Below are 18,435 nucleotides of genomic sequence, written 5' to 3' on the forward strand. Positions count from 1 at the left end.
TCTAACAGGCAAGAATGGAATAATATTGCCCTTTGCAAATGGTGTGCAAGTGATTATAATTAGAATTATAATCCAAATATTGCAAACATAATTCAATTATTAATGCATTGGGCGTGCTGTTTGCAGAAAACAAACAAATTTGAAAAGATTTGTATTTTCTTATTTAACTAATTTAAAAAGTTTACAGGCAAGATGATTCCAATTGATTAATCTGGCAGAAGAATAGAGTAGTTAAATAATTGTTTGTAAAAATTAAAACTTCCAAAGCAGTTAAGTGGGACCATGTAGATCTCATAATGTGTCAAAGTTACATTATTAAAGTACATATGTACATACTCACTATTATTAAAACAAGCACCAAGCTGAACCTATGAAGAATTTTTGCTGTACATGTTGCATATTTATTTTCAGCCATGTATTGTTGTAGCTTTACCTGCATCCCTTCCTGACCAGAAATCCCTATTCCAACATCAGCAACCTGAATCATGCTAACATCATTGGCACCATCACCTGCATCAAAATATAAGACAGGTTTAAATTAAAACAAGGATGAAAAGAAATCCAGTTAATTTAAGAAACACTATTCCATGAACAGGAATTTATTCTGATAGAGAAGAAAGAGGCTGTTTTTGTCAAGGCAATGTTACAATTGGAAATAAAGATATGCTTTCACACACACTGAATTTTTCTTTCTTAAAAAATGCTGGTTCAGAAAATCAAGTACATGACAGTAGGCAAATATATTACATGGTGCAGCACAATGTTATCCAAAGTCAGTCGAAGTTTGGTATATTTTCAATAGTGGGACATTGGGCTTAGGGGAGGAAAGAATTAGTCAAGGTAAGAGAAATCAGACAATTGTCTGTGCTCTTGGAGGAGACTGCAGTGTGAGGCTGAATAGACTGGGCTGAGAGGCTGAATAGACTGGGCTTGTACTCGTTGGAGTTTAGAAGGATGAGGGGGGATCTTATTGAGACGTATAAGATGATGAAGGGGATGGATAGGGTAGAGGTTGAGAGGTTCTTCCCGCTCAGAAAGGACAGCAGGACTAGAGGGCACAGCCTCAAGATAAGGGGGGGCAGTTTAGAACGGAGTTGAGGAGGAACTTCTTCACTCAAAGGGTGGTGAATCTCTGGAATTCTCTGCCCGTTGAAGTGGTGGAGGCTACCTCGCTAAATATATTTAAGACACGGGTAGATAGGTTTTTGGTAGGCAAGGGGATTAAGGGTTATGGGGAGAAAGCAGGAAAGTGGAACTGAGCCACTTCAGATCAGCCATGATCTTATTGAATGGCGGGGCAGGCTCGAGGGGCTAGGTGGCCTACTCCTGCTCCTATTTCTTATGTTCTTATGAGTCCCTTCCCTGAAGAGTAAAGGAGACAAGATGTAGTGGATACAAGTACAGTTAAGCTCAAATGCAGGATAGTAAAAGTCATTATACACAAAGTAAATCTAAAATCTTCAAAGAACACAATTATATTAAAGTATAGACTATTTGAGGCATGTTTGTTTCATATGAATGAAATATCAATCATTCTGTTGATCAATATAATTACTGGTCATTACAAAAGAAGGTGGCCTATCTCCTTTTTGTTTCTTCGTCTCTCAGCCATTTCAGAGATCCACTGGACAACAGATAGAATCATAGATAGAATAGTGACAGTATTGGAGGTCATCAATCACATACTTGTGCCAACTCTTAGCAAGAGCAACTCAACTTGTTCCATGCACAACACACATCCCTGCACACCAACTCCTTTATCAAACGTTTCTGGACATTTGTACATCGCATCAAATGCAATGCCCTCATTAACCCTCTATTATCTCAGTTGCTGTTGCACACATCCCTGCAGGTGTTAGCACACCAACATAGTTAGTACAAAACAAAATACTGCAGATGCTGGAAATATGCAATAAAAACAGAAAATATTGGAGATATTTAGCATATTTGTGGGTGAGAACCAGTTAATGTTTCAGGTCATTGCCTTTTCATTGCTCTGATGAAAGGTCATTGACCTGAAGCATTAGATTGGTAGTGATCAAGAAGCAAACTACCTGTGGATCTTCTCAGTCTTCAAACAGTGCTTGAAGATATAAGGGAGAATATCTCAAAAATCAACATTTTATTAAAAGACAATCAAAAGTGATCTTTCTGGAGACCATATCAAAATTGGATGTACAAACAAAGCTGTAATCAAAGCTAAATATTTCCTCCCATTTCTTTTAATCTGTAACAAAAATATTCACACTTGCGCACAAGGGAAATAAAGATATATTTACTGGGCACCAGTTTTATGGGAGCTGGAGACTATAAATAAAAAAAATCAGTGTCGAATTAGTTTAGTTGCAGTGATATCAATACCAAGGAATTCAAGCCAAGCCAACAAAATCTGGAGCTTCTCATTTAGCATCTCCTTAACATCTGCCTTACAGACTAAATGATAAAGGGCTCCTTGTTGGAATCCTGCTTAAGTACATATATTTAAACAAAACAAACCAAAATATGTAGGAGTCTTTCGGGGCAGTCAACATTTGTAACAATTGGCCAAGGCTCCCTTTAAATCATTCTTTTGACTTTATTAAAATACAGCGAGTGGACTTCAGTCAGCTGCCCAACAGAATGTTTTGCTGGAAGGCTCTGCACACTTCCAGGGCAGTATGTCATTAGCATCAGGGTGATGACTGTGTCCTGAGATGAAATGGCTCAGGGTCATTGTGCATCATTTTTGGGTTGCTGCTGCCCCATTTCCACAGCTGGAATGCTTGAAAATAAACTCCTTGGATACTTCAAATAAAGTAGGTAGCAGAATGCTATACCTTTAGTCACATTTCATGCACCCATATGTAGATGCAAAACCTACTCCCATAAGTAGTGGTTGAGGAAAATAGCACAGCTTTTAAGAGAATCCTAAGTATACAAGGGGAAAACAAATAGAAGGATATGTGCATGGAATTAGATGGCAGATGGGAGGAAATTCATGTGAAAGCTAATCACCAGAATGGAGCAGTTGGACTGAATAGGTTGCTCTAATGCTGTAAGTACAATTGAATGCAACATATCCAATGGTTATACTGTTGTCAATACTATACCATTTAAAATGGATTTTAAACATTGTTATATAGAGGGTGACAGCAAGGGGAGAAAAGTGTGATTCTTTCCTACAGGGAAGTGCTTAGTCCATGATTTATTAGAAATATTAGAAGTTGGAAATGTTGCATTTGACATTGCACCTGTTGGCATTCATACATATTTTAAAGAACTGTTATTATAACAAAGTTACTTGATAAAGACTACTCGGGGAAATACCATGATACTTTTTACCTATTGCTAGAGTCATGACTTTCAGCTTATCACGCACTAAATGGACGATCTTGCTCTTCTGCAATGGTGTCGATCTACAGCATACAACTGCACGGCATTGTTTAGTAAGTTCCAGAAATTTATCTTGCAGACTTTCATGCAGTATGAATTCCAAGGTTTTTCCATCAATCACCAAACCAACATGAGGCTTGGCCCCTCTAGATAAAGAGATGGGAGGAACGCTGGCATCACAAGTGCTCCCTTCAGCAGTGGCCTCTTCTGTGATTTCTGCCGTAATCTTATTAATCAAGTCTTCACATGCTTCCTGTAAGAGAAGAACAGATGAACAAACTCCTGGAAATTTCGGAACAAAAAACCTCAGCAGGATATTAGACAGGAATGCTATGCAAAATTGTGGCATTCTGTTTTTTTTGCGGGGGGGGGGGGGGGGGCGGAAATGAGGAGCAGGAGAAAGGGCTTTGATATGGGATCAATTCCAAGATCTTTTGGTATCTTTTGATTGTCAGTTGATAATAACCCAAACACCAACAATGGCTGTGTGGGTCTGGACTCAACAGAGAATTCTGGGTGTTGGCTAAAAAGTGCCAGGAGAACAATCAAAACTGCTTGATTTATATACTTATCAAACATTCCCTTGCACTGACTGCAAGTGTTGGAATGACTAGCCTCTAGCTCACCAATGCTCAATGTGGGTTCTGCCAGGCCATGCTGCTCAGGATCTCAATAAGGGTTGGCACAAATATTCAAACATATGTATTGGACCATAAGTTATGGTTGTGCCAGCAATATTCACACCTAATGAAGAAATAAAAAGAAGATACATAGTGGAACATAAGGACATTTCTGTACACAGTCTGATGTGTCTTCATAAATGTTGCTGTTAATCTCTCCTATTCGTTAATACTTTGTTGGAAATTATCACTAGACATGACCAAGTGACAATGATCAGTGTAGATGTATGCCTTCCAATCACATCGAGGATAATAAGATGATCATTCCCTTTATATATTTTACATTATAGTGAACTATAAAAGCAATGTTTGTAGGTGTGAAACAACATACTTTGTGTTCAATTCTAATGCTAGTGGCACTTTAATGATTACACATCATATAAATTTTATTTTTTCAAAAATTACAATGACAGTTAACTCAGGTTTTCTTTACACCCTATTAAACACATTAACATGTGGAAACAGAAGAAAGTAAGCAACAAACAAGAGAAAAGCTACGTAGGTGGAAAACAAACTGAAAATGCTGGCAATAATTAGCATGTCAAGTAGCATCAATGGAGATAAAAGATAAATTAATGTTTCGGGTGTGGCTGTGAGGTATTGAGGCTTTATAAAGGGAAAAAAAAGGAAGGGAAAGGAAAAAGCACAAAAATATAAAACACATGCAAGAAAATAAATGGAATAATCTAGAATGTACCTGAGTGGGAAAAAAAGGAGTTGGTTAAATGGCAGAACCATATTACATATATATATATATATATATAAGATTCTAAGCTGTCACAAAAGAGGGCAGCTAGAAGGCAGCATCACAGTCCTGACCACTAGAGGTTGTTCTACTCTGTGCTTGAAAATTATCATGGCATTTTCAAACAACTCAGCCACACCAATGATATACCAGCCTGAGACACTCATTTGGTAGGAAGAGTATTTAGGACAGCTGACCTTTTTCACAACCAAATAACAGATTGCCCTTCCTGATAAACATCACATATATCGGAAAAACAATTTCCTTAAGATCTGCGCACTTTTTGTGCTCTTCAAGAGTAAGGGTCAGAAATAAAAGAGAAATTAAAAATTCAAGTTATGAAAGTATCATGTTTCATCATTAAAACTATTAGAAACTTGAAGCTCTTTCACAAGAAGTAAAATTCCACTCTAGATTTCCTGGAAGCAAATTCAGAACTTGGTCCAATTTGTAAAGGTTATTATTAGCATATATTGTGCCAATTCAGAAAAGGTTCAAAGCAAATAATCACGTTAATGAGTGTAGTTTGGGTACACATTGTCACTATTTTGCTTCAAAGACAGAATGACATTTTCAATTCATTTGAGTTTTGACTCTGAACAATGGTTAATTAAACTCTGTTGGACAAACAGGTCACCAAATGCCTCGCGTACAGGAGCCAAACATATTGGATTGTTGGCTACATTCAATCAACATTGATTCAATCACTCAAAGTAAAAGCAAGAGCAAATCAAAACAAAAGAGTTGATGATGGTCTGCATGGTGTAATAAATTTTTATTCCCATTTCTAATTGTATTAGATAGGTTTTCCCTAACTGGGGAGAATTGGAATATCATCTTCATCAACACAGATAGAAAACTGTTCCTTTAATCCAAATTGATCTTTTAATTATCTTAACAAAGCTTTAAAGTGACTGAGTTGTGGAGCATAAAAAATATAAATGTTGCAATGGCTCACTGTTTAAAAAGAGTTGCCTCTTTATCTCCAAAATCAGAAGATTGAAAATTCAAACCCTAGGGTAATTGCCACTGAAATCTGCTGCCTTCACTAAGTTTAACCCTTGGTTGTACTGCTTAAAGGCGCACTGCAAAGATCTACATTGAGGAAAAACAAATGTTCCATTCAGTTGCTGCTTTTAGTCAGTGATAGCAAGTATGGAGAAGTACACAGCCCAAACTTAGTAACTACTTCCTACCCCTATAAAAAGACAAATAGTGATGAAAGGTATAAGATAATGGCATGGAAAAATGTGAATGCATAGCAAAAACAGCACAAAAGGATTCCAAATGGGAACACTTAAAACAAAATCTGAATGAGTCAACATATTGCAAACAAGATTACACAACTGTGCTTTCAGTTACATAAATTTTTTGGGGGCCCTGGAGATTCAGCATAAAAGAACAAGTTGACCCTAATCTCTATTTGAACGCACTGAAAAATCATTTGCCATCTATTTTCATTTCTCTCCCTATTCACATCCAAAACAATATTCCTATTAAAAAATTGTATGTAGCTCACCTGTGATGAGCGTTATGCTGATATAATTACATAATTCTTCAATAAAAATAACACTCATTATCTAATCAGTGGCAGGGTTTTTGCCACAAACTGTAAAAATTTATTATACGTAAGATTTTCAACACAAGGCATCAAGTTTCCTGGGAACCTTGTGGAAAAATCAATTATACGGCTGGTCTTACCAGTTACGCTTGTACATGACCCTGTATTTGAAGATATCAGTTTGAACGATGTCACACTTTGCCTGTTAGTTCCACCTAGCCTGAGATCCACTCAATAGGAATAATTGTATTCACAATCTTTCAAATTCTATGTTATCCTGTAAAAAGTAATGTTAAGTTCCAAAATTTGGGAATGCTTCACTTCCAGATGGTGACAACCAATGCACAATCTACATTTTATCTCAGAAAGGCAATTGATAACTTTTTTTTTTCCCCAGAGTGCCTTCTCACCTTTGTCATTCATTAGACATCTCGTCTCAACCAAGTGGCTCCCTAGGAACATTTTCCAGCATAAAAATACCGATTCTCCTCAGAAAATATGCTTTCATATACCACTGTTGGCTTGGCACCAATGTGCTCATCACCTCCTCTTCCAGAGCTTAGGACTCTAGGAACCTGAAAGCTCGGCTGCCAATGGTGGAGCAATTAAAATCAGAAATCTCAAGAGGACGAGCTGGAGGAGTGCAGATATAATGGAGGGTTATGGAGCTGCAGGACATTACAGAGATAACTCCTATGGTTAGAATTATGAGGACAGATTACATGAATTTGATTTTTATTCCTGAATATATGTTGTGGGGTAATTTGATTGAGGGTTTTAATAGGGTATCTAGAGAGACTGGCCTCACTAGTTAATCAAACTGCTTTTTGAATGTTTATTCTTTAAATGCCACTTTTTTCATCATTGAATTTCCAATATCTAAAATACTGGAGGTTGTGTAAGCAAGAAAATAAGAGAAAGAGGGAAATCAGGATCAGCAATGGCAATAACAATGAAGTTTTCTTTCCACTGGCGGAGTGTCCAGGATAGGAGCATAATCAGAGCTAATCCATTCAGGAGATAAGTTAGGCAGCACTTCTTTATGTAGAGGGTAGTAGTACTGTGGAAATCTTACAATGCCACAGGACACAGTAGATGCTACCTCAATTCATAATTTTAAATTTGACACGATAGATTTTTGCTAGCCAAGCTTCAATACTGCACTTAGTTGTCACTTTCCTATGGGATATCTCAGGATGTCTACCAGACTTCATATTAAAAAGCATACACTACTTGTCCATGACTTTTTTTCTGCTGTTATATTTATGCCTTCTATTCTATTTCAGTTTTTTCTCCCCATGGTAAATTTCTATGCCACATTTGTGATAGGTTTTTCTTAAAAAACTTGTCACACTGTCCAATTGGCCCCACTAGTTATTCAAAATGCTTTTTGAATGTTTATTCTTTAAATGTCACTTTTTTCATCATTGAATTTCCAATATTTAAAATACTGGAGATTGTGTGAGCAAGAAAATAAGAGAAAGCAGGAAATCAGGATCAGCAATGGCAATAACAATGAAGCTTTTCTTCACCTCACATTATTTCAATTTTCAAAATGTAAGCTGAATATTGAGCCCAATTGATCTTGTATGTGTATTGCTGAGAAACAAAATCAATGTGAGATGAGAATTTCATATTAATCTCCTGCTCCCTCTAATCCCAACCCAGTTAGACTGAAGCCTAGTTTGGCTTCAGTCATCAGGAAAATGATGGAATCTATTATTGAGGGAGTCAAAATTAGAAAATCACAATATGATTAAACAAAATCAACACAGTTTTATGAAAGGAAAGTTATGTTTTGACAAATATATTAGAACAAAGACTAATGTTTGCTTACAATACAAATCAAAGTCAGAATGAACAATGAGGAGAACAGAAAGAGACTGCAAAGATACATACTCAGACAAATGAATGGGCAACAAAGTGGCACATGGAATATAATGTGGGAAGTGTGAGATATTCACTTCAGTAGTAAGAGTAGAAAAGCAGAATATTTATTAAAGAGCAGAGAACTTTTAAATATTGATGTTCAAGGGGACTCAAGTACACACACATCAGGAAGACAAAGTTAGTGTGGAAATACAGTAAGCAATGAGGAAGAAATATGGCATGTTAGCCTTCATTGCAAGAGAATTGGGGTACAAGAATAAAGAGGTCTTGCTACGATTGTACAGGGCTTGGTGAGAACACACATGGAGTCATATGTGCAGTTTTGGTCTCATATTTAAAGAATGATACACTTATAGTGGAGGTGATATATCAAAATTTTACTAGATTAGCTCCTGAGATGAGAGGGTTGTCCTAAGATAGAGGCTGAGTAAATTGGACCTAGACTCTATGTTCTTAACATAATACCACTTCAATGAAGCCTCCTGTCACCCCTTTACCAATTTCTGACTTCATTCTCTCCCCCACACCACCTTCTGGGTAGATTTGCTGACCTACCCCTCATCCAGCTCTGATGCCACTTTCTCCTAGCTGTAGTCACAAACAATTCCAACCTCCATTCCCATTGATAGTGGTCATCCCCGAGGGTCCCTTGCTGCAGCCTCTTGCCATTGATCTTCCCACTTGTCAACTATCAATTTAGCTGGGGATTGGGCCGCAAACAGAAGAAGAAAATGATAATGAGGTTCTACCATTAAATTCACGTCCCAGGCTTGCTGGTTTCCTCAGCTGTTTCTTGCCTTCCAGAACTTTTCCCATAAATAATAGGCTAAAGATCAGCAAAAGATAGCAAGTCATTGATGAAAGGGATGAAACATTGGGATAAAGAAACATTGAACCATCCAGACGTGGAAGAATAAATTATACTTCCATTTCAGCTGATGAAGGAGGTACAGTCACATAAAATTACATTGGTGATTTTGATCAGTGTTTCTTCAGCAGTGGGTGTATTAGAAGCCTAATTGAAAAGCTTCAAATGGATGTACATGTGGGCCTGTGTTCCAGAACTTAAGAAATGAAACAGTAAGTGGGTAACGATGGAGAAATTGACTGTAGTTTTCTGGAGAGTGGCATGATGATTGAGAATTATTACAAGTACCGTAGGGTTGATGTAGGGATGCATGGTGGCACAGTGATTAGCAGTACTGCCTCACAGCACCAGGGACCCAGGTTCAATTCCCAGCTTGAACCTGCGGAGTTTGCATGTTCTTCCTGATTTTCCTCCCACAGTCTGAAAGACATGCTAGTTAGGTGCACTGGCCATGCTAAATTCTCCCTCAGTTTACCCAAACAGGCGCCGGAGTGTTACCACTAGGGGATTTTCACAATACTTCTTTGCAGTGTTAATGTAAGCCTATTGTAATACAAATAAATAAACATTAAACTAAATTTTAAACTTTAAGCCAGAGAATAAGAGATAAGTTGGTGTAAGTGATTGCAAGAATGAGAAAGGTTTTATGATCCTAAGTTGGGATCAGGATGGCAGGAATGGAAGCTGCGGGTGGTGGGCATAATCAAAGAGACTTCTTTATGGGGCAGAAGGGATGGAGAAGATGCTATGGAGCAGGTGGAAGATAAGTACTTGGGAAGGGATCAAAAAAGAGGGCTGGGTGATGGATGGCTTTGGGTCAGAGGGAGTAGAGCAGATGTCTTTGATTTGGGGATAGTAGGGCAGATGTCTTTGATTTGGGACACTAAAACGTGCACTTCTCAGCAGAACTGAACACAATGATTGCTGTGTATTGTGGTTGGAGATGATTACTTTTTGCAAACAGGAATTTGAAGCTGTTCCTATAAGAGAACAACAGAAGAACTTGAGGTGATCAAGCTGAAAAATAAAATAATTCTGAAATAATTTGTGGCAAAAAGAAGAGAGATGTCCTAGCACTAAACTCTAGTTACTTTGATTCCTCCTTAAATATAAAAAATATTTTCAATTATCTTCAATAAAAACTTTCATTCTGCTCACAGTTTTAAATTTTTAAATACTAGTCTCTAGTAATAACCACTGTTATATTTCCAACACTACCATTGCTCATAGGTTTCTATTTACCTTGTTATGTGCGTTAAGAGTGAAAATGCTGTCCTCTTTTTCCAGGAGTTTACAAGCATAGGCGATATTAACAGCAGTTTCTTGTTTGTCTCCTGTTAAGACCCAGATCTTTATTTTTGCTTTTCGAAGTGCCAGAATAGTGTCTGGAACACCCTTCTGCAAGCGATCAACAATGCCTGTAGCACCTACACATGGAATTAGAAATTGTTTATTATTTTCACACTTAAAATCACATGCAACAATTCAAAGAATTAGCTACATGATCGTATCAGAAAACATAATTCTTGAAACACATCAAAAATTCTCAAATTGAGCTTATGTTTACAAGTCTACTGAAACATCATGAAAATGGCTGCAAGATTTAACTTTTGATCAGCTTTTCATTATCTTCCCCAAAGTTGCTGGCCTGAGGAAAAACTGCTCCTGCTGCCTTTCTAATAATTTCTATTTCAAATGGATATAAACAAGGTGAAGATAGGGTCAAGTTTGTTCATAGGTCCTTTTGCTGAACGTGATACATTATGAACAAATCTTATGTTTGCATGCATTCCCTATCTATAAAACCTTACTTCCTGCCACCAACTTTCCATACTTGTGAAGGGAACTGCACTTCAACAAATTATATATGTGAATGCTCTCGTGCTTCAATTTTAAGTCTCTCAGTTTTCTAGAGGGCGCATTCTCAACTAGGTAGTTCATGGACCTTTCAAAGATGATTGCTTTTTTCCTAAACATAGGCCCGGTTCATGGGACTTTTATAAGGTGGGGTGTTACACGCGGAGTGGTGATAGAGTTAGGATGGGGGGTGCGAGAGAGGCTTCAGAAGCAAAATCTGTTGCCCTGGCCTTTACAGCTTTAACCAATTCTACTTCCCAAATGAAAATAAGTTTTGTTATTTACCTTTGAGCTACCACTTAAAATTAATCAAAGTATTATACACATGTAAAATTTCTGACTTCAAAATGAGAAATAGCTTTGTTCAGTGATCCAATTATTCCCTACATTCTAACCCTGCTTCACCAGAGATTGTATATGATCTCAATTCCTTTAACACAGTTTTCTGCTACTGCATTTGCAAAACCATGATTGTCCGCTTCTGTGACACATTGCAGACAGGCAAACTGTAAATATCCATAAACACAATACTAAAATAGATACATCAAGCTCAGCTGCTATAAAAATGTAGAACATTCCATGGTTTGTATTGGCATTTACCAAGCAGTGTTAGGTTAGTTTCTAGCTTCAGAGCTGATTCAAGTAGGAGCTCGTCTTGGTTATCAATACTTGTCTCTGCTAAGAAGTGGAATTTTAGCCATTCTGTGTATTCAGCATCACTCATCACCTGCAGAAAAGAAAATATGGAGTTTTGAATTAACTATCTCAAGTCCAATCATGTCCATCTATGAACACTGATCAACATGTTAAAATATTTGTAAGGTTAACTTTTCATTACAAATATTGATGACTGTTGACGCATTCTGCTTATATTTTTAGAATAATGCAGCAAGACTTTTACTCCCCGGGGTTTAGAAGAATGAGAGGAGATCTAATTGAGGTGTACAAGATGATAAGGAGGACTGACAAAGTAGATGTGGAGAGGATGTTTCCTCTTGTAGGGCAATCTAGAGAGATCATAGATTTAGAATAAGGGGCAGCAGATTTAAAACAGAGATGAAGAGAAATTACTTCTCTCAAAAGGGCGTGGGTCTGTGGAGTTCACTACCACAGTTAGGTGGATTGGCCATGCTAAATTGCCCCTTAGTGTCAGGGGGACCAGATAGGGTAAATGTATGGGGTTATGGAGATAGGGTCTGGGTGGGATTGTAGTCGGAGCAGACCCAATGGGCAAAATGGCCTCCTTCTGCACTGTAGGGATTCTATGATTCTACGAAAGGTGGATGCGGGGACATTGAGTAAATTTAAGGAAAACGCGGACAGATTTTTATTTAGTAAGGGTTTGAAGGGCAATGGTGAATGGACAGGTAAGTGGAGATGAGGTCGCGATGAGATCAACCAGGATCGTATTAAATGGCAGAGCAAGCTCAAGGGACCAAATTGTCGACTCCTGCTCTTAGGTCTTATAATATCAATTTACTTTATTCCAAAGTGATGAATATCTGTTTTTTTTCATGTTTCTCAATTTGCAATATGATCTTTAGAAACTGGGTCCAATGAATAGAGGTATATGTTTTGCAACATCTACAGAGTCTCTGCAGTGAAGTCTTAATGGTCTTGAATACCAGCAGCAGCATCAGTTCCAAACTAAGACATAAATAAGCAACCAGTAACGCACACATGAAACACACTGTATTCAGATTTAAAGGTACTGCATTAGCTCTAGGATGTCAAGAGGAGTCAGGGATATTTGCATCCCACTTTTGGAATGCATTCCTTCATATTCTTCCTCTGTATCAAAACGGCTTTAGTTGATGTCTCATAGTCTTGGTTACCACTTAGTACAAACTGTGTCTTCACAAGAGAAGAGGATGATGACAATATTCCAGTAAAGGAGATGGTAGTGGTGATATTGAATAAGATAAAAATATCAAGATCAGATATTTAAAAGTTTGGCAGATCTCAAAGTAGACAAGTCACTGGTATGGTTAGGATGCATCCTAGGCTAGTGAGGGAAATACATGAGTAAAGAATGTCAAAGTGCTGGCCGCAATCTTCCAATCCCCCTTTGATCATTAGAGCCATAGGACTGGAGGATTGCAGCTGTTATACACCTGTTCGCTTTAAGTCTATCACTATTCTTTACATGCTTTGCAGTACTTCCAAGTTCTGTGTCATTTGCAGGTTTTGCAATTGCATCCTCTGTGATGTAAGTACACCCACAGTGCTGTTAGGGAGGGTGTTCCAGGATTTTGACCCAGCGATGCAGAATTGGCAGTATATTTCCAAGTTAAGATGGAAAGTGACTTGGACAGGAATTTCCAGGTGGTTATTTCTTTATGTGACCACTGCCCTTGTCCTTCTAGATAGTAGCGGTTGAGAACTTGGAATGTAGATGAAGTAAAGCAGTGATTCCAACAATGATCCCTGGAGAACCTCATTATATATCTCTGAAAAACTACCATTCCTAATATTTTCTTGTCACACATCCAACTTTATATCAATGCTGCTACTGTCTCCTTTATTTCATGAGCCATAACTTTGCTGACAAGCCTATGTGGCACTTCATCAACTGTACACTTGTCAATCCTCTTCTACCTAAATTGAAAAACTAATCAAATTAGTTATACGCAATTTGTAATTTTTTCCAGTGAAAATCGGTAATCTTTTAACAGCTGCTATGGTAACACTGTGTGTAGCACTAGGTCGAGCAAAATCATCTGCAAGACTAAGAGGACGCACAATATATTATTTATTTATTGCTGGATAAAGTTCTTAGTGAAACATCAGTTTTTGCTGATATCCTTAATTGGGTGATGTTGGTTAAGGTGACTTTGTCATACTGTGTCTGAAATATATGCACTGTTAGAGAATGGTAGGCAAGATGTGGAGTCGCCGGCGTTGGACTGGGGTAAACACAGTAAGAAGTCTGACAACACCAGGTTTAAGTCCAACCAATTTATTTGACAGCTGTTATATGCTCTGTCTGAGGCCAGAACTCTCCATTCACCTGACGAAGGGGCAAACTCTGAAAGCTTGCAAGTTTACTATCAAATAAATCGATTGGACTTAAACCTGGTGTTGTCAGACTTCTTACAGAGAATGGTAGGGCCATGGCTTTCATTGAAGGTTTCTAACCTCATGTGCAGGATGGCAGAGGGGTGCCATGAACCAAGGTGGTGGTCCTTGTGATTGACCAGTTATTCATTGGTCCATTACAGCGCACTAAAGACTGGGAATTGCTGACTGTTGCAGGACAAAAGGATCATGTGTGATGCCTCCATAGCAGGCATTTGCCAAGGTGAATTTCTTGGTAGGGTCACACAACAATTGCAACTCAAAAAAGTGGTACCTCTTGTGGTTGTGGAATTGCTTCCCATTAACATGGAAGACCCACAGAACCAGGTGCATGTAACTAAGCATCGAGAAGCTTGCTATCCTGGTAAACCCATGTTGCCTTCCAATTTGCTCCTCCCTTTTCTGGGAGAACAGGATGAAGTTTCCTCTCTTCCTTCAGCTGTCTTCTCTCTGATGTTTCTGTGGATAGTGAACTGCAATATGTTGTTCATGTTATCTTGTCCATATGGAAGAATCCTAATGCATTTAAAAAAAAGGTGATAGTAATCTTCACAGCCAACGTATGAGTCACCGTCTTGATGGTTTGATATTTCAGGTCATTACAAAGGAGTTGTCGCATCTCTGTCACTCCCTTCAACGTGAAGCAAAGTCTCTTAATGCACCGCTCATGGCTCACTGCAACACAGAAGTGATGCACCTGGAAGATTCTTTCAAGGTGTAAGGCCTTCTAAGAAAATTCAGCCACCTCTCTCTTTTCAGAAGTTTTGTGCTCTGCCTCCTTGTTTGCATGCTCTGCTCATGCATATGTGGCACTGCAACTACTGTCGCCATAACTATGCAAGAAAATGTTATTTTTTGCCTTTCTGTGGTCAACCAAAACCTCCAAACTCCTCCAGCAGCTCACCACGGTGCCATCATCAACTTGCCTGAGCAGAAGCCAAGTCAAAAGTACCCAAACTGCAACTTGTTCATTAAATAGTCCCAGAACAGGGTTCACCTTTCTTCATCAGGACTGAATAAGGAAGCGGTGCCTGCACATCTATTAATCAATTTTGGCAACCTGGTGTCGTATTAACCTGTTGACATCAGAGGCATAATTGTATTTTGTTTAACCCATTCGTGGGACATAGCCAGAATTTATTGTCCGTCCCTAGTTGCCCAAGGGTAGTTGAGACTCGACCACATTACTGTGGCTCTGAAGTCACATACAGGCCAGACCAGGTAAAGATGGCAGGTTTCCTCCCCTAAAGGATATCTTTTTACTGATTTCAAATTCCACCAACTGCCTAGGTGAGCTTTAAACTCAGGTCCCCAAACATTAGCTGACTTTCCAGATTATTAGTCTAGCGATAATACTACTAGGCCATTGCCTCCCCATAGTTCAGTGACTTCTAGTGTGCACAGGACATGCCTCTGTGTGCATCAGTTCAGTGGCCCCATGCCACAAGGCTTTGCAGAAAGTGGCGCCTGCTGTGCTACAATTGTACAGGGAGACTTTTATAGAGTTATTAGAAGTACTGCTATACAATTGGAATGTGATGCCAAAACATTCAATACACTCAAGTTTTAACCTTTTATAGTAATTGGACAAAAAAAAACACGTGGTGGTGAGGTTGTCTTTGAGAGTACTGGGAAACAGTCTCGCAGCCAAATGACAGCTCCACTTACTCACCCATTCACGAATTAAAGTTTACCATAGCATCCATAGTGTATAGAAAAGAAATAAAGAAATAATGAAATAACATTCCTTCCTGTGTAGTGAAACTGGGTATTAGTACAAACGGGAACTCAGAACACAAGTAATTGTTTTACTGAAAGTTAAGTTACATAACAACATCTATAGAAAATTATTTAAACTGCCTTTTTTTCTCCTGGTCTCACTATGCTCAGACTGTAAGAAAATTGGATGCTGAGCAATCTTCAAATAAATCTGAGCAGCTGCCTCAGAGTGAACTGGAGAGAGACTTCGAGCAGTTTATTTTCTTCTTCTGCTTAAGTGTGATTACTATTTTTACACTCTGATCAGAATGTGCCATTCTCACACAGGTATTCAGCACTGGAAACTGGTGGGAGTGACAATACTTCGAAGAAGTGTAGTTAAAATCCAAGCACCAATGGGCAGAGGATTGTACAGGAGTGAACAAAGAGCAAAAATGCAGCTTTTATAGGAAAATCAATAGTGTGGGAAATCTCAGTAACTGTCATTTTGAATCAGACATGGCGCATTGCCAGGATAAAGGATATCATGGAGAGGGTACAGAATATTCTGCAGGGGGAAGGGGAAGAACCAGAAGTTGTGATACCAAGATGGTAGATGTTGAGTTCTTATGGTCAGACTTTCAGGAGCAAGGGAGGAAGTTAAAAAGTAGCTTCTTAAATGTAATAATTTCTAGATTATTCACAGTGCCACGTGCTAGTCTGAGAAGATACGGAGGATAAGTATGCTTGAGACATGGTGCAGGAGGGAAAGCTTCAGACTTCTGGAGCATTGTGAGAAAAACTGGAGTGGGTCTTACCCATTAAAATAGATGGGTTGCACCTCAACAGTACTGGGATCAGTATTTGACCTTTTGATGACAAAAAGCCCAACATGTTTATATCCTCACAGTTCTGAGAATAATCGTATTTGTCTCGAAACATTAACTCTATTTCTCTCCAGATATGTTGCCAGATCTGTTAAGCAATTGCAGCACTTTCTGGTTTCATGACATAGAGATGCAGGGTAGTAAGAAGAACAATCTACAATTTGCTGCCTATGCAGGTGGCAGATGTGGAGACAATCAACAATTTCAAAAAGGAAACTGGATAGGCATTTTCAGGAAATAAACTTGGAAGGCTATAGGGTTAGGGCAGGAGAATGAGGTTGCCTGGGTTGCTATACTCAGACCTGGCAAAGACCTGATAGACAAAATGACTGCCTTCTGTGCCATAATAACTCTTATGAAATTCATTAAAATAAATGTGTAATGTGTGTAGTTTAGAATTTTAACTACATTAGTTCATTCTATTCTGCAGGAATCAATTGATATATAAGCAGGAGCTCACATTTTCTTATTGGCTACCATGTTACCTTGTAGTCAAATAAACCAAAAACACCAAATCAAAACAGTGGCAATAATCATACCATATTTATCAATATACTGTAAAATAGATGCATCTAAATCAGTAACAATTTTGGAAAATGTTGATAAATCCTGAGCATTGCTCTTGCATGCCTTTCATTTTCATTCCATTGTATGTTACTGGTTTGTAATGCACAAGTTGTATATTATAGAACATAGAACATAGAACATAGAACATTACAGCGCGGAACAGGCCCTTCGGCCCACAATGTTGCGCCGACCAGTCTTATTTTTAAAAAAAACATTGACCCACTAATCTAAACCAATCCCTTTTCGTCCATAAACCTATCCACCAATCTCTTAAACGCCCCCAAACTAGGCGCATTTACAACTGCAGCAGGCAAGGCATTCCAGTCCCTCACCACCCTCTGGGTAAAGAACCTGCCCCTGACATCCGTCCTATAACTACCCCCCCTTAATTTAAAGCCATGCCCCCTCGTGCTAGATTTCTCCATCCGAGGAAACAGGCTATCACCATCCACCCTATCTAAACCTCTAATCATCTTATATGTTTCTATAAGATCCCCTCTTAGCCGCCTTCTTTCCAGTGAAAACAACCCCAAATCCCTCAGTCTCTCCTCATAGGACCTCCCCTGCATACCAGGCAACATCCTGGTAAACCTCCTCTGCACCCTCTCCAAAGCCTCCACATCCTTCCTGTAATGTGGGGACCAGAACTGCACACAGTACTCCAAGTGCGGCCGCACCAGAGTTGTGTACAGTTGCAACATGACGCTGCGACTCCTAAATTCAATCCCCCTACCAATAAACGCCAAGACACCGTACACCTTCTTAACAACCTTATCTACTTGATTCCCAACTTTCAGGGATCTATGTACACATACACCTAGATCCCTCTGCTCCTCCACTCTATTCAAAGTCCTCCCGTTAGCCCTATACTCAACACATCTGTTATTCCTACCGAAATGGATTACCTCACACTTCTCCGCATTAAACTCCATCCGCCACCTCGCAGCCCAGCTCTGCAACCTGTCCAAGTCACCCTGCAAACTTCGACACCCTTCCTCACAATCTACCACACCTCCGACTTTGGTGTCATCAGCAAACTTACTAATCCACCCAACTATACCCTCATCCAGATCATTAATAAAGATTACGAACAGCAGTGGCCCCAAAACAGATCCCTGAGGCACACCACTCGTAACCGAACTCCATGATGAATAATTACCATCAACCACCACCCTCTGTCTCCTATCTGCTAACCAATTCCTGATCCAAGTACCTAAATTACCACCAATCCC

General features: G+C 38.9%; 1 protein-coding gene across 2 annotated transcripts in view; it reads right to left on the reverse strand.

Annotated features, from left to right (window-relative positions):
• The window catches only part of atp10d (ATPase phospholipid transporting 10D), a 197,248-nt gene that overhangs the window by 23,532 nt on the left and 155,281 nt on the right, over positions 1-18,435 (reverse strand). For both annotated transcript variants that reach the window (XM_080188039.1, XM_080188045.1), the window contains exons 14-17: positions 11,574-11,700; positions 10,359-10,543; positions 3,322-3,625; positions 434-510 (exon numbers count right to left, since the gene is read on the reverse strand). In XM_080188039.1, coding sequence (XP_080044165.1) covers positions 434-510; positions 3,322-3,625; positions 10,359-10,543; positions 11,574-11,700 — 693 coding nt within the window. The remainder of the gene's footprint in view (positions 1-433; positions 511-3,321; positions 3,626-10,358; positions 10,544-11,573; positions 11,701-18,435) is intronic.

The sequence above is a fragment of the Carcharhinus amblyrhynchos genome, chromosome 1, assembly GCF_965287045.1.
Source record: "Carcharhinus amblyrhynchos chromosome 1, sCarAmb.v2.hapA, whole genome shotgun sequence".
In the NCBI taxonomy this organism is placed as follows: domain Eukaryota; kingdom Metazoa; phylum Chordata; class Chondrichthyes; order Carcharhiniformes; family Carcharhinidae; genus Carcharhinus; species Carcharhinus amblyrhynchos.